At 33.4% G+C, this 16,269-nt stretch overlaps 2 protein-coding genes across 3 annotated transcripts; both read left to right on the top strand.

Annotated features, from left to right (window-relative positions):
* The first annotated feature begins 262 nt into the window (after positions 1-262).
* On the top strand, positions 263-3,780 carry LOC107496794 (protein AIR2). The gene is made up of 7 exons (XM_016118124.3): positions 263-758; positions 1,070-1,207; positions 1,310-1,471; positions 1,925-2,086; positions 2,250-2,366; positions 2,758-2,865; positions 3,032-3,780. Exons 1-7 carry the CDS (start codon positions 363-365, stop codon positions 3,479-3,481), a joined length of 1,533 nt encoding a protein of 510 aa, XP_015973610.1. The 5' UTR covers positions 263-362; the 3' UTR covers positions 3,482-3,780.
* A 4,692-nt stretch (positions 3,781-8,472) lies between these two features.
* On the top strand, positions 8,473-15,839 carry LOC107496792 (serine/threonine-protein kinase TOUSLED). Of its 2 annotated transcripts, none has more exons than XM_052252094.1 (17): positions 8,473-8,607; positions 9,569-9,811; positions 10,158-10,247; positions 10,473-10,676; positions 11,115-11,165; positions 11,401-11,508; positions 12,041-12,085; positions 12,212-12,324; positions 12,413-12,479; positions 12,746-12,812; positions 13,197-13,291; positions 13,365-13,544; positions 13,759-13,969; positions 14,094-14,358; positions 14,534-14,588; positions 14,749-14,910; positions 15,060-15,839. In XM_052252094.1, the coding sequence occupies exons 2-17, from the start codon at positions 9,590-9,592 to the stop codon at positions 15,153-15,155; spliced, it is 2,031 nt and encodes a 676-aa protein (XP_052108054.1). In that variant the 5' UTR covers positions 8,473-8,607; positions 9,569-9,589; the 3' UTR covers positions 15,156-15,839. The 2 variants fall into 2 exon arrangements, with proteins under 2 accessions (XP_052108054.1, XP_015973606.1); XM_016118120.3 differs by lacking the exon at positions 8,473-8,607 and adding an exon at positions 8,686-9,285.
* The last annotated feature ends 430 nt before the right edge of the window (positions 15,840-16,269 follow it).

Here is a 16,269-nt window from a genome sequence, read left to right as displayed (position 1 = left end):
AATTACTTTTACTTCTTTATAAAATCTTTTAAAAAAAGATAACTCAAAAAAAGATCTTTTCTTAAAAGCTCACCCAAACAAGCCCTTAACAATGCATATAATTTTACTTCACTAGTGTAGGCAAATTATTTTGTTAGTCAACAACTTTTTTTTAATGATTACCATCCAATGAAAATGTTTATAGTCGTAAGTAGGTATTAAATTATATTTTTCAACAATAGAACAGCAGAGTATGAATTTCAATAATTTTTAATTTTTAGTACTTATTTGAAATTGAAAAAGACAAGTTTGCGCCTTGAATCTGAGAGCAGAGCAGTAATTAGGGTTAGGGTTTCGCGGGAGCAAACCAATCGAAGCCAAAGATGGGTCGGAAAGATAAGCAGAGAGCGAAGAAAACGGAGCACGAAGAAGAAGAAGAACACGGATCGCCGATGGGTTCAACGCCGCCGTTGGTCTTCGAAGTAAGCAGCGATGACGAAGAGGCTAACGAGGATCTCAGCCTCGGGATCGTCGAGAAGGCTCTGATGAGGCGCAAGCTCCCGCGAAACGACGTAGTTTCCAACGGCGATGATGCTATTATCCTCGGTGCTTCATCTTCGCGGCAGGACGAAGTCGCGGTGGCTCGAAACGAAGGCGTATTGAATGAAGCGAGAGAAGTTGTGGATGTTTCTGATAGCGAGGAGTTGAAAAGTGAGAGGAAGAAGAAGAGTAAGAGTAAGAAGAAGAAGGTGAAGAAAGTGGAATCTGAGGAACATAATGTAAGACACGGTTACGTTTTTCTGTTGCTCTATTGAATAATTATTATGCAGTTTTTTTATTTTATTTCGCGTTCGTTCTTCTTATTCTTAAAATCTAGCTTCCTTGATGTGCGTGATTGGATAATCTTAATGTGAGATAAAATCAGCAGTTTTATGAGACTGAATTTGAGGAAGGAATGCTGTTAATTTTTCCAATTTATTTGATGCGCATGGATTGTTTAAATGGACTTGTGGTTGATACTTAAAGCTCACCCACCCGATTTTCAGATTCTGATAAAGAGGAATTTAGCTGAAAATTTGATTTGACGTAGGTTGTTACAGCTGAAGGACAAGTAACAATAGAGACAGTAGAAACAACTAAACCAATCAAAGAGGCAGAGAACGATGAGCCTGCTGAAGAACCTGCCATGGTTCAGATGGGTGACAATGCTGTTCTGAGAAAGCTTCTTGTGAGTTGAAAACTTGAATCATTGGTCCTAAACTGTGATTTTTGAAAGTGCTATATTACACTGTGTCGGAGCTTAGTTTGGTATGTCTTTGTATTCTACCAGCGGGGTCCGAGGTATTTTGATGCTCCAGATAGTGGTGGTTGGGGAGCTTGCTATAATTGTGGTGAAGAAGGACATGCTGCAGTCAACTGTACAGCAGCTAAGCGCAAGAAACCATGCTATGTATGCGGCAGTTTGGAGCATAATGCTAAACATTGCACCATGGTATGTCTTGTTTGCTTTTCAAATTTAGTTTTGCTGCCTGACTGGCAATGACATGGGTATTGTACATTTTATTGATTTGCTATTTACTTGGATATGTTGTACTGGCACTTGATAAACTTGTTCTCCACCATGAGGGTATTGAGATATTATACTCATTAAAACAAAGGTTGATTTCATTACTTGCGTCCTCTAATTTGATGTGCGTTTACCTATGTGGAGGTGTCTCAACCACCAAATTCAGTTGAATATATAAGCATGATGAAAACATTGATTTTTGGCATTTGCGAGTTGCTGATGGCCTAGGCTAGCCGATCCCGCCTGGTGGGATAAGGCTTTGTTGTTATCATTGTTGATTGCCCAAGCTCCAAGGTGTAACAGTAATGAACATTATTGTTATGCCAGAGGCCTAAGGTATTTTATTAATTTTTACATTTTTTTCATGTGTTTCTGTAGGGACGTGATTGCTATATTTGCAAGAAGGGTGGTCACCGTGCCAAAGACTGTCCAGAGAAGAACCTCATTGGATCTCAAAGCTTAAAAATATGCTTAAAGTGCGGAGATTCTGGGCATGAGATGTTTTCATGTAAAAATGATTATTCACCAGATGATCTCAAGGTTGTTCTCTGCCATTTTTATAATTTTTCTTTCCCAGCTTCTCCTTTAACTTTCAACAATGTAAAAACTCTGTAGTTGAACTAACAAAGAATAGTAGGCTGCATTTGGCTATGGAATTAGAAATGTTCACTCAGTGACTCGCTGCTTTTTCTTGTTTGGCTAGGAGGTGCAATGCTACGTGTGCAAGAAATTTGGCCACTTATGTTGTGTCAATACTGCCGATTCTACACCGAGAGTAATTTCTTGTTACCAATGCGGTCAATTGGGGCACACTGGTTTGGTAAGTTTTTATATGATGCTTTTTTTGGCATTGCCTGATTTGTGTGTGTTTTGTTGTTTTTTTAACCATTTTTATTTTATCAACACCAATCAATATAGTAGAGCATTATTATTATTGGATGACTCATTCTTTCCGAGGGTGTGATAAACAAGTCTTTTGGGATAGAATTAACTGTTTATCCTCCATTTGGTGTAAAGCTCATGATCTTTTTAGAGGTCTTTCCCTCTAAAACATTTTGAGGAGTTGAAAAGCAATGCTTTACAGGTCTTTTTTGCTTTTGTAAGGAGGACCACTTGTCCTCCCATCTTCCATCATAATAAATGTATTAGATACTATTTTCCAAAATATTCGGAGTTGACATTGAAATGTCTTCATATTTTTGTTAACATAGGCATGTGCAAGGTTGCGGACTGAGGCCGCAGATGCAGCTACACCCAGTTCATGTTATAGGTGTGGTGAAGCAGGACATTTTGCCCGAGAATGCACGAGTTCTGTTAAGGTACATTTCAAGATAATTGGGCTACTTAGTATTTTAACTGTTTCATCTATGTTATTGGTTTTTATGTTTTCTTGTCACAATTCAAATAATAATCATCTCTCTGCCAAGTTTGTGTTTGTAATGTTTGTAATGATTAGTTTTTTATCTGCTGGGTTTGCCTCTGCAGTTAGGGAAGAGGAGACGGGAATCTTCTAATACAAAAACTCCGAAGTTCCAAAAAGAGAATGACTATGTAGGACATAGGTCTGCTCCTCATGATATTGGTAAGTCCTGGAAAAAGAAAAAGCCTTTTACAGAAGAAAAAGGTTTAACAACCCCCCGGAAACCAAAGCATAGAGGTGGTTGGATGACAGAACATCCAGCAGAGTTCTCTCCTTCAAAGTCCAAAAGAAGCAGCTGGAGGTCTCCAGCAACACCACCTTATAAAAGCTCTAAGGTTCATTCATTTAGAAATGAAAGTTATACTCCAAAGTCTAATTCGTCAAAGATTAGGAAGTTTCACGATCCGAGCCCTACGCCGCGCAGATCACCTCACAGCTATCAAACTAGATTCTCAGCATCAAGGTTTGGCCACTCTAGTAGTGATGGATATGGGAGAAGTTACAACTGGTGGTAGCTTTCAGGAATTGTGGATTATGGCGCCTTCTGTAATCTACTAAATAGCATAGCAATCTTCGAGTTTTTTATTTTATTTTTTTAAATTAAATTTGTTCTTTCCCCCCCTACCTATTTGATCATTCCTTTTCCTTTTAGTGTGATAAATCTTTTGATATCATCTTTGTTTGGGGTGGGGGGTTTGAGGAACAGTCCCTCTAAAACTTGATGTTTGTTCTCATCAAATTTATTCAAATGAATGTTACATTAAATGTTCAAGCTTCAATGAAACGGAAGACATGCAATTTCTAAAAAGTTGAATTATTTTGCCGGTTTTACTAAATTTTTAGTTAGATTTTTATAATTATTTTTTCACTTCATTGACTTCTTATACCATATCATATTTCATAATTAAGACATATTTCGTAATTAAGTTTTTGTTGTGACAAAAATATTGAAATTAATAGAATATTTTATTAAATAAAATAAATATGCGTAATATTTGACTGAATATTTTTTTTATTTAACAAATAAGTAAATGTCTAAAATGGTCCTTAAATTTTAAATCGCTATTTAATTTAGTCTTCGATTTTTTAAAATGACCAATTAAATCTCTGAAATTCGAAAAAGTGCATTTCCTTTAGTTCCTTGCAGAAGTGCCATCTAAATGTTGACGATGTGGCATTTCAGTTGTATGCTGATGTGTACCAAACTTGAATTTGATTCAAATTGGTATCTGAAATTGCTTAATAATATTCAAATTAGTCCATTTTCAATTATAAAACACTAATCTCCAAATTATTATCTTCTCTTCTTCAATCTCTCTGCTATCTTCTTCTCTTCTTCGACTTCTCTGCTATCTTCATCTCTTCTTCGACCTCTCCACTATCTTTCAGTTCATCTTGTTTTCTCGTTTGCATGTGTGATGATGAGTGGTGGGGAAACAAGCCAAAGTAGCTTAAGTAGGAACAACTAACTCTGTAGGGAGACCTTATGGCAGTAAAAGAATGTGCAATAGGGGAGGAAAGAACGTCGTTTTCTGTAATTGCAGACTTCGGATGGTGATGATTTTATGGTTGTCCTGATATACTATTTTATGGTTGTCCAAACTATGAGGTAAGGTTATGATTTTAAAGAAAATGTTAAGATTTCACTTTGAATTTGGATTCACATGCATTTTTTACTTTGCAGTATGAAATTCATTGTAATTTTTTCTGTTAGGTTGATGGAGGTGAAGAACCGATTTATGCAACACCCATTTCACAAAAAAATTTGCATGAGTTCAATTGAAAAATGACAAACTTAGAAAGGGATGTTAAGACTTTGAAGATGATGACAATGGTTACCTTCTTAAAAGTGGAAAATATATTTTAGCTTAATGGATGAACCTACAAGGATACATAAAATTTAAATCTGTGTTGAACTTAAAATTAATCCAACCACATTAACTTGTAATTAAAATAGTTTTTGTGCATGTTTGGACGTCATTATTTTGTTAAAAAAAGATTTTTCAATGAAAAATATCTTTTTTATTTTTTAACGTGTTTGGCAAATTTCTAGTAGTAAAAGTAAAAATACTAGTAAAATAAAAAAATCTTTTTTGAGAAGCTGTAATTTACATCTTTTTTTAAAAGATCTTTTTTCTTTAAAAAAATATTTTTCATGTAATAAATAAAAAAAAGTATTTTTATATTATTACACCCAAACATAATTGATAGATAAAAAGACCTTTTTACATGAGATATCCAAACATAAAATTACTTTTACTTCTCTATAAGATCTTTTAAAAAAAAATAACTCGAAAAAAGATCTTTTCTTAAAAGCTCACTCAAACAAGCCCTTTAGGCAAGTGTACTGATGTTATAGTTCAAGATGAATATGAACTGGAAGATAGCGGAGAGGACGAAGAAGAGAAGAAGATAGTAGAGAGATTGAAGAAGAGAAGATAATAATTTGGAGATTATGGTTTTATAATTGAAAATGGACTAATTTGGATATTATTAAGCAATTTCAGGTACTAATTTGAATCAAATTCAAGTTTGGTACACATCAGCATACAGCCGGAATGCCACATCATCAACGTTTAGACGTCACTTCTGCAAGGACTAACGGATATGCACTTTTTCGAATTTCAGGGATTTAATTGGTCATTTTAAAAAGTCGATGACTAAATTGAATAGCGATTTAAAATTCAAGAACCATTTTGGGCATTTACTCTTTAACAAAATATTTAGTAGGGCTGCACATGGATCGGATAATATCTGCATATCTGCGGTAATTATTCGCACCCGATCCGAATTTTGCGGATATTATCCGATCCGTAGAGCCATCGGATCGGATCCGCACTATGGTCGGATCGGATTGCGGATTCGGCAGTGATATCTGCGGATCTGATCCGTAAATCCGCATATCCGCACATCACATATAAGTAGCATAGTTTAAGACAGTAAACCCTAATGTGATATGAATTTTAGTGTGTTATTTTATGAATTTTATAATATTTTATTTTTAATTTTTTATGTTGTACTTCAACTTAGAATAATTAAACTTAAATCTTGTGTTATTATTTTGTTTTTGTTCTAGGAGTAAATAAGTTTAAACATATAAAAAATGAATTTTCTGAATGTTTTTTTTTTTTTGTAAAAACGGAAAAACAAAATCTTAAAATAATTTTTTTTTAATTATGCGGATATACTCAATATCCGACCCGATCCGATCTGCAAGTATGCGGATTGGATCCGGCCTAAAAAAATGCAGATATCGTATCCGATCCGATTCGATGAATACAGTACGGATCGGATAGAATTTTAGACTATATCCGATCCGTGTGCAACTCTAATATTTAGTTAATTTTAATATTTTTATGATGATAGAAATTTAATCTTTTAAATTTGATATGGTGTATGAATCTAATTAAAAAAAATATATAAAAACTTAATTAAAAATTCGGTGAAACTGTATAATTAAACCTTTTTCTAATTAAAACTTGTGAAGCGATGCAATCATGCAAATCTTTTTCGTATATTACCAGTTGCTAGCCAAACCCAAATTTGAATTCAAGTATCCTCCTATTTTCTGAAGAGTTTATCTTCAAGTGGGATAAACCTAGGTGTTGTGGGAGAAAAACTGGATTGTATAGCTTCCTATTTTAATACTAAAAATATTCACTATTAAAACTTAAAAGCACAAAAGGGTTTATTACTTTATTTTACATCACTCGCAATTAGTAAGATGGGTTGGGTACTTAGGTATCACAATTAAAGGGATTTTCAGAGAGGTGGATGGCGCTTTCGGTATATAACTGGTGATAATTTTGAAGTTAAGCTTTTACACATATTATTTAAACTCCTTATCATTAAAGAGTAAGAGGTGGACGACTCTAATTACTAATTAGTAATTAGTAATCAGTAATTACAATTTACACGCATTGCGTCTTAACCTTTAATATCAACTGCGAGTAGCTTACTTGTAGTGGTGACAATCACTAGGATTCACATATAGTGGGATCAAATTCCTTTTAAAGTGAAATATTTGATCAAATGATAAAATAAAAGATGATTATTCTTAAATTTAAATAGTAAAATTTACCTATGATGTGAATTATAAATTTAATGATGATTAATCCTTCATTTTATCATATTATTAATATTTTTACTTTAGAGAATTTAAATTTTTATCCGTGAGTTCAAAAATTTCAACTTAAACTCTATTTGTACTCAAAATCTCTCAATCTGATTTTATATCGATTTACAAAAAGAAATAAATTTATTTTCACTCAAAGATAATATTTCGTCCTTTTAAATTTTATAATATAAAATATTATTTATATATTATTAACAAATTGGATTACTAATTTTGTAGCAGTATTTATATAACAAAAATACTTTAATAAAATAGTTCATGTTTTTGTAAAATATAAGTTTGTCATGCGACTAATGCTCATGAAACTGACTGCAAAAGTTTACGAAAAATTGTTACATATTTAACAAAGTTTGTTAATGTCATGTAACTTATTCTCTAGAAAGAAAAAAGATTTTTGTGTTTTTCTATTTTCCGGTTGAATTCTATTTTTCATATTGTAGTCAAATTGTATATTATGGAAGTCAACCACATCTGAGGGTCATTTATAAATTAGCATATTTGTCACTTGGCTTAGTAAGGTAAATGGAAAAAATGTCGCTTGGTTATTTATTATGAGGGTCAAATATCTTACAACGATGAGTGAATATATAAGAAAATGATAATATGTCAACAAAAAAATTAAATGATAGAATAAATAAATGTAAACTAGACTTATAATAATTTACTTTTGTACTATATATAATATATTAATTAGGTATTAAATATAATAATTTATCACAATTTTCTTTATATATATTGTTTTTCTTCAAAATTATTACACTTCAGAATCTAGTAAGACCAACTCAAAACATAGTGTATTGGGTAATATATAACCCTATATCCGATTAAAGCTCAGATTGGATAAATAGGTTAATTAAGTTCTTTTTAAAAAAATAGTTTAAATAATAAATATTTATATTAAAAATAGTTTATAAATAAATTATTTTATTTTTTATTTTTATTTTTAAAAGTATTTATTTTAAAAGAAATATAATAAAAAGTTTTTTTATTATAAGAGAAATAATTTTTGTTAACTTCTTCGTAAGCACTTAAATGATTTCTTAAAAAATTACATTTAGTTTTAAAAATTGCACGAGATATTAATACTATTATTTTTCATAAATTAGTAAAAAAACTTTTAAAATTTTGCAGGAACTCCAAAAAAATCCCATCAAGCAAATTGGGTTGTTGGGCCGGGTCGGCCTGTATCTTAACCGGAGCCCATGTGGGTTTCTGTTCACAATTTACATTGTCCATCAGTTGAATTACCTCTAGACCCCCAAAAAAAATTCAGTAAATAATTTTTGCTTCATTTACAAGCTTATACTCTTTAGTTTTTACTTTTACCACTTTTCCTGAAGCCTACTTCCCCTTATTTTCATTAATGAATTGGGAAACACTTCATCTTCTTTCCACTTATAAAAGTTAGCTATGCTTGTATTTTCACTATAAAATTCTTAGGATTCTCAAGTCTCAACAGATTCAAATTCAATTCAAAGGTCCATTTTTCATCTCAACAGAAAAGAGGTAAGCAGCAAAAGGGGGAAAAACTCAAAAAAGAAGCTATCGCCATAATAATGCCTCACTAGATTTTAGGTAGCACCAGTCTCACATCAAAATATCTGACACACACTAAAATGTAAAATCACATCATCAAATTTGTATTTTATTTTTTTTCTTCTTCTCTTCTCATTTTTTTTAAAATTTTCATGTGTTATTATTCTGCCATAGACCTATAATCTTTCTCACAGAAAACCCTCTACTCTGACCAAAAAAGAGCCCCACTACAAAGTTTTCAAAAGGGAACATACCCACACAGAAAAAACCAGTCTTTTTTTCACTTCCTTTGTTCTGCATCCATGGTTCCTTCATTCTGATACCCAAAATATATTCTTCCCTCCCAAGCTTTCTGAATCTTCATCTGCATCTTTACCAAACATAAAAAAAACCCTAGATTTTTCCCTCTTTCAAAATTTCCATTTCTTCTCATTCTCTTTGCTCTTTCCCCTCCAAACACACTCAAAATCCTCTCTTCATTCTTCCTTGCATCACATCCCCAGACCAATTCTATGTGCTTTTGGTCCCTTCAACAGCTTCTGCTAACTTTTTTTAACTTTTGTTTTACTCCAAGTTTGCCTAAATCCCAATTTTCTCTACGCGGGTTTTCGATAATTCACCACCTTTTGGTTCCTTGATCACGAATGGGTATGGCCTAACACTACTCATTAACTTGCTCTTCACTGTGTTTGTGGTTGATTTCAAAAGGGTAGAATTTTTTTTAGCCACGTTAAGTTCAGATGAAACCGTTAAAAAGGATTTAAGTTGTTTGTCTAAAGACATAATTCATGGTGTGATTCAATGGTGATATTTTGTTACATCTATAGACTTAACTTAGTTGAAAAAGATTTGGTGGTTGTTTTTGTTGTAGTTTCTTGTTGGGGTTGAATGGTTTATTAAGGTGCATTTTGTTTGTTGTTGGCAAACACAGTTTTGAGTTGCAGGAGGCATAATGTCTGATGATATGCTTGTGCATTTCTCTTCCAATTCCTCCAACCAATCTGACCAGTCCCTTCCAACGAAGATTGCGAAGCTGGAAGCTCGAATGGTGGGCAAGGCTTCCTCCAACGCTGCTCAGCAGCCAGGTTGGTCCTCTGTCCCTTCAACTGGGAAATTTGGAGGAGCTGCTGACGATTTAGCTGAGGCATGTAGTTCCAGTGATTCTGATGATGATGTAAGTCCCGGCTAAATTCAATGCAGTTATTTTGGTAATATATGCTTGTATAGTTGTATCATAATAGCTGTTATTAGGGTATTGCGCACTGAATTGCTATCAATTGCGATAAATCGACCGTGACTGGTTGTTTCTTCCATCTATATATGGTTTTGGATGATTCGATGCGATAGATGTATGTGTTTTATAAGTGGTGTTCATAAGTTGTTTAATATCTATGCATTAGAAGACTGTCAATTTTTTGTGCATACTAATGATCTGGAATGATTGTAGATCTGTGGATCTGTATTAATTCAATGAGTTATGGAATTAATCAATTTGTCCTTACCTTCATTCTCTGTTCCAGAATGGTGAAGAATTCTTAATACAAGCCAACACGCAGAAGCGGCTAAAACTTCAAGAAGATGACAACTCTAATGTTTTTGAACATCTCGAGGTTTGTTTTTATCCTGACAACTTGGTTTATTTAGTAGGGCAGTAGCTACAGCTCATATTGTGAATTCCCAAACTCAACTGGATAGAATGCTTCCACTTTTGCTTACTTTTTAATATTATTCTTTTTTTATCTTTTCGAACTACTATCCTGAGAACTGATCGCTCATAAGAATTAGTAGTCTTGTGTCAGCTTGTTGTCTCCAACCGACATTATTTACATTATCAGGTTATGACTGATGGAAGACAAACTAGTTCAGAGCCCGTCGAGATAAAAATAAGTAACGATGTGAATAGAAAGAAACATGGCCGTGGACGAGGCAATTCTGGTTCAGGAAGGGGCCGGGGTTCCAGATCTAATGATCAGACCAGAACACAAATACCTCCAACAACTGCTTTGACCTCAAATGGCCAGACCGATTTATACCATAAGGTATGTTCTTTGCCATAAGACATTTGGTTCTTTATTGTATCTTTCAATTGTCACTTTAATTGTTTTAGTAATTACCGTGATCTATAGTCAACACATAATTGCAAGTGTAATTGTTAATATAACATCTTTATCTAATTATAAATTTATTATTAATAATAGAGTCATCCTTCTTGGTTGGGGTGCGGAAAGTAGGTCATATTTTTGATAATCATATCTTTAAAGAGTTTGATGGAAATGGCCTCACGTGGATTTATTTTATTTCTTAGTGTTTACTTTAAATGCAAAGGGTAATGCTTTGTTAATTATTCTTGTTTTGGAGCAAAGTTTATTTAGCAATATGTTCGGAATGACATATTGCCTTAGTAATGAATTTTATAAATTGATCAATTATATTGTACTTCTTGATTGTTTACTGTAAAGATCATATTCTTTTTGCAGGATGGAAGACTCAAAGATCAACTTCGTAATGATAATTTTTCTTCTTTAGAGGTAAGTCTTCTGCTGAGGTTTGATTTTGTGGAAAAATAAATGTATGTGTAGATTAGGACGAAAACAAATAATAAATGGAGGTTTGATATGCTGTTGTGATCTCTTTCATTTGTTGCTTGTTCCTCTGGATCCCAATGAACTGATTTATATACCATGCTGATATTTTTACCTCTAAAGTATTTTTCTTAGTTAATTCCATCTTTTTCTTATTGATTTCATTGCTATCTTTAAATAGGAGGAGGTTGCATCTTTACGGGCAAAGGTTGTAGCATTAGAGGAGGACTTACGTAAATCAAAACAGGAGACCTCTGAATATCAGAATCTTTGTCGGCAGTTGGAAAAGGTATATGATTTAGCAACTATTCACAAAAATAGTAATTGTGATTCGTGAATCAGAAGGCTAATGTAAGACACCGTCACAATTCGTTAAAATGTTTCAACAAAATGGACTTATCATACATTGTATACGAGTTTGGAATAAAATGGACTTATCATACATTGTATACGAGTTTGGAATAAAATGCAATTAAGTCTTAAAAATGACAGAATCATATACGGTAACTGCTAGGACAAGTGACTGGGCAATTGATATTGTGGTACCTATTTTTTTTGTTCAAACAATGTTACCATTTCACATACTCAGTAGCAATTTTCAGCATGGAAACCTTTAATTCTACGTTTTGTATCAGGCATTTGAAGAAAATGCATTTAGTATTGGAAACTGTTGATTTTATTATTTGTTTGAACCACTTAATTGCGAGCTGATCCAAATATACTAAATACGCCACAAAATTACATTTTGAAACCGGTAGCATAACATCCCTGGATTAGTGACAGATTTATTTCCTTTTAATTCTTGATTCTGGCATGTGCAGGAACTTAAGGACCTGACAGATCAAGAACAACAAATGAAGCCAAAGGTGAGATAATTCTAAATTTTGAAGAGGAGAATATCGTAGTTACTTTTCCCCTCCCAAATAAAATATCAACAATGAGCTTTCCTTTTATCATGCATCAAATTTACATTTGTTCCTTCTATTTTGCAGCGGACAAAAATAATATCTGATTTGCTGATATCAGTTTCAAAGGCTGAGAGACAAGAGGCCAGGCTGAAAGTGCGACAAGACTCATTGAGACTTGGAAATGTTGGGGTAATCAGGTATGAGTGGAGAACAGTAATTTTCTTTTTATATATCTTTTTTTCTTTTGTTTTCTTGACCTTCTCATTTGTTTGGCTATAATTGTAGAGCTGGAACTGTCTTATCTGAAACTTGGGAGGATGGTCAAGCATTAAAGGATCTGAATGCCCAGCTTGTATGTCTCATTTTTTTTACTTGTTCAAGAATTTTTTTTATACTGCTGTTTTTTATTTGTTACTTAGTGTTTAATTCCATGTCATTAATGTTTTGGTATTTATATAAAAAGAATTTGCCATATCGCAGAGCATGTAAATTCCTTCTGATTGTAGGCTCTTTTTTATGGCCAAAATTGGAACCTTGCCTATGAAAATGTTTTTAAATAATACATACATGAATTCTGTTGTCTTTTGATTTTTTATTTTCATTTATTTACTTTTGTAGAGACAACTAATAGAAACAAAGGAGGCAATTGAACGTCAGCGCAAATTATTCAAGAAAAAACAATCTGGTATTATCCTATGCCCCCCTTCTCTTTTTAGTCCATTGTTTCCTAAAGTTGGAGGGGAGGCTTGACCGCTTGAGTGGATCAAATTTAGGGTTTCTTTTCATCTTACCATTTTCCATTCCCCTTCTTTCATATGCATACTAGTTATATGAACATATGATGGCTATGTGTCAATCAAGGCATTTAGTACTTTGTATTTATTGACATCTAATGGCTTTCATTGTGTATTCACTTTCCAGATATATAAATAATAACTAATATTATGCTCCTTTTGACAGCACAATAAAGCTTAGATTACCTGTTGTGTTTTAGTTTCCAGACTAATTTGTATTATGTTATTCTGCTTTTTTAACATTTTGTAAATTGTGGATTTTCATTGTGGTATAGATAAGGGAGATACAACTGATGCAGAGGCTGGATTACCAGAAGATGTTCTCATTCATGATGAAATTTATAAATCTCGACTGGCTAGCATCAAACGGGTAAGTCGCACCTTCTGCTTGCAATATTATCTATTTTTTGGTGTACAAGTTTCTATAGCAGATAGCTTTACAGGAGGAAGAAGTTATTTTGCGTGAGAGGGATCGCTATGAACTAGAGAAGGGAAGGTTGATTCGTGAAATGAAACGTATAAGGGATGAAGATGGTTCACGGTTCAACAACTTTCAGATTCTACACCATCGATATGCCCTTCTAAACCTTCTCGGAAAGGGAGGGTTCAGTGAGGTTTACAAGGTCAGAGCTTTTTCTAAGTACGCTACTGCTGCTGCTGCTGATAATAATAATAATAATTTATCAAAAATGATAATAATATAATTATAATCATCAACAAATACTGCACAAATTTTCGGTGCTACTAGAATCATAATGTAGACAGTTCCTTCGCCTATATTGGCTATTGTAAATAAATACCTTTTTGCAGTGATTTGAAGTAAGAAATTTCCAGCAGGCTTTTGATTTGGTAGAGCATAGATACGTTGCCTGCAAGCTTCATGGTTTAAATCCTCAATGGAGTGAAGAGAAGAAGCAGAGTTACATGCGGCATGCAATTCGGGAGTATAATATTCACAAGTCCCTTGTGCATCATCACATTGTTCGTTTATGGGACATATTTGAGATTGATCAAAATACGTTCTGCACTGTTCTGGAATATTGTAGTGGTAAATATTGTTATTTTATATATATTTTTGTGAGTTGTAACATGAAGTATAAACATTCTTTTATTTCATTATTTTTTCATATTTCATTTTTTGTTTTGTCTAATCCACTCATCTTTTCTTCCAGGGAAAGATCTTGATGCTGTCCTTAAAGCAACACCTATATTGCCAGAGAAGGAGGCTAGAGTCATTCTGGTTCAGATTTTTCAAGGCCTTATATACATGAATAAAAGAACACAGAAGATTATCCATTATGATTTAAAGCCAGGAAATGTTCTGTTTGATGAGCTTGGTATTGCAAAAGTGACTGATTTTGGTCTCAGCAAGATAGTGGAGGATGATGTTGGATCCCAGGGTATGGAACTTACATCCCAGGGAGCTGGAACATATTGGTAAGTCTGAAAGACCATTATATGCTTGATCTCAGCTGTGATGCTTCTTTATAATAAAATTTTATGTCTGATTTTTCATATAGCATTACTTAACTTCGATGCTGCCTTTTTCGTTTCCATTTATTTTGGGGAAACCTCTTTCTGCATTCTTATTTTATTTTTTTTCAACTTCCAGGTATTTGCCTCCTGAATGCTTTGAGCTCAGCAAGACGCCTTATATTTCATCGAAGGTAAATTTATTTTGCTAAATTGAAAATACATAGTTACCAATCCTTTGTCCTTTTGGGTTTTTTTTTTTTTTTTCGCTTCTAAGTTGTAAATCCTTATCCAAACCAATGAGGCCTTTTCGTTTTGCTCTCCGTCTTTGATGACTTGTATTCTGGAAACCAGGTTGATGTCTGGTCTGCTGGCATTTTGTTCTATCAAATGCTCTTCGGTAGACGTCCTTTCGGGCATGACCAAACTCAAGAGAGAATACTTCGTGAAGACACAATTATTAAGGCGCGCAAGGTTGACTTTCCTACTAGGCCTGCTGTTTCTAATGAGGCAAAGGTGAGTATTTTTGCTTCTTGCAGGGTTATATTTGGGTATCCAGAATCCATTGTTACATTTTCTTGCACAAATGCTGTTTTTCGCTACCCTAAGTTCATTTTTTCTTACTGTCAAACAAACCTATCAATTATTCTACGATCTTTTGTCAGGATTTCATTCGTCGGTGTCTCACGTATAACCAGATTGAGAGACCAGATGTATTAACAATTGCTCAAGATCCATATCTCACATACTCAAAGAAGTAATGAATGATTTTCAGTGACATACCTATTTTACTCAAGAGGCTCTAGAGAGCATGAATCTAAGAACTGATCTAACTTGAGGTGCTGATTTAGCAGTTGGATTTTGTATAGGTTGTAAAGATCTTGTTATTTTGTCAAATGAGACAGAAAGATGTTTCCTCACTCTTAGGGTTTGTTTTGCGAGTTAGTGTTTTGGCGGGGAAGAAAACTTACCATTTGAATTTTTTACGCTACAAATCCTTTCTTCCCCGTCGATGGTCGCTCCAAATTCCCAACCCGCAAACAACCCCTAAAGGAAGGCCAATTGTCTTTTTTTTTTTCTTCCATTTTATATTTTGGTTCGAAAACATGGGATGTGGAAAAGGAAAAAGGTTGTTTGATTGATATGTCTTTATATATAAAGTAGATGTATAGGTGCTTTCACAAGGGAGAAAGCTTTTGTAATTTTTTTTGGTACATTAGCCCAAGTTCCATTTTATTTTTTCATTAGATACTAGCTCATTTTCCTAAAATTTATTTAGTTGTAGTGTGTATTGAGAAGGGCATGTTTGTTTAGTATTTGACTTGCCCAAAACCACTGGCAGACGAGTAAAAGTAAATGGATGAATATATCTATGCGATGTAGGTGCTAACCAAAGCTAATCAAATCTTTAGGGCAAATTATACTCGTCTCTTGAGTCTGCAAAATTCAGCTCCACTGATAAATTTAAAGTATAAATACTTTATTCACTGTACTATTAAACTCTTTTTAAGCAAATAATATTTATGCTACATGAACAAAGGGAATTATGATAAATTAGTGACTCCTATCTGCATGGTGAAACTAGTGAGGATCAGAGGATGCAATGCTAAGATTTGTGAACTCTCTTTCTCTTGTTCATAAACAACGTTGATCGTATGAATCAGATTAGACATTATGGGGGTGGGGCTGTGATGAGTAATAGAGAATGTCATGCACCACTCTGATGATTCAGTGTTGATAAATTAAGAGAAAGATATTATGGCGTGTTATCTATTTATTTGGTAAATTGGGCCATTATGTTAAATCCCCAAGAATAATTATTTAAAAAATACCCACATTTGCTGTTAGTTTTATAAAATATGTCCGAGTGGTAAT

This window comes from Arachis duranensis, chromosome 7 (genome assembly GCF_000817695.3).
Source record: "Arachis duranensis cultivar V14167 chromosome 7, aradu.V14167.gnm2.J7QH, whole genome shotgun sequence".
Lineage (NCBI taxonomy): Eukaryota > Viridiplantae > Streptophyta > Magnoliopsida > Fabales > Fabaceae > Arachis > Arachis duranensis.
This window is presented reverse-complemented; position numbering and strand designations above follow the sequence as displayed.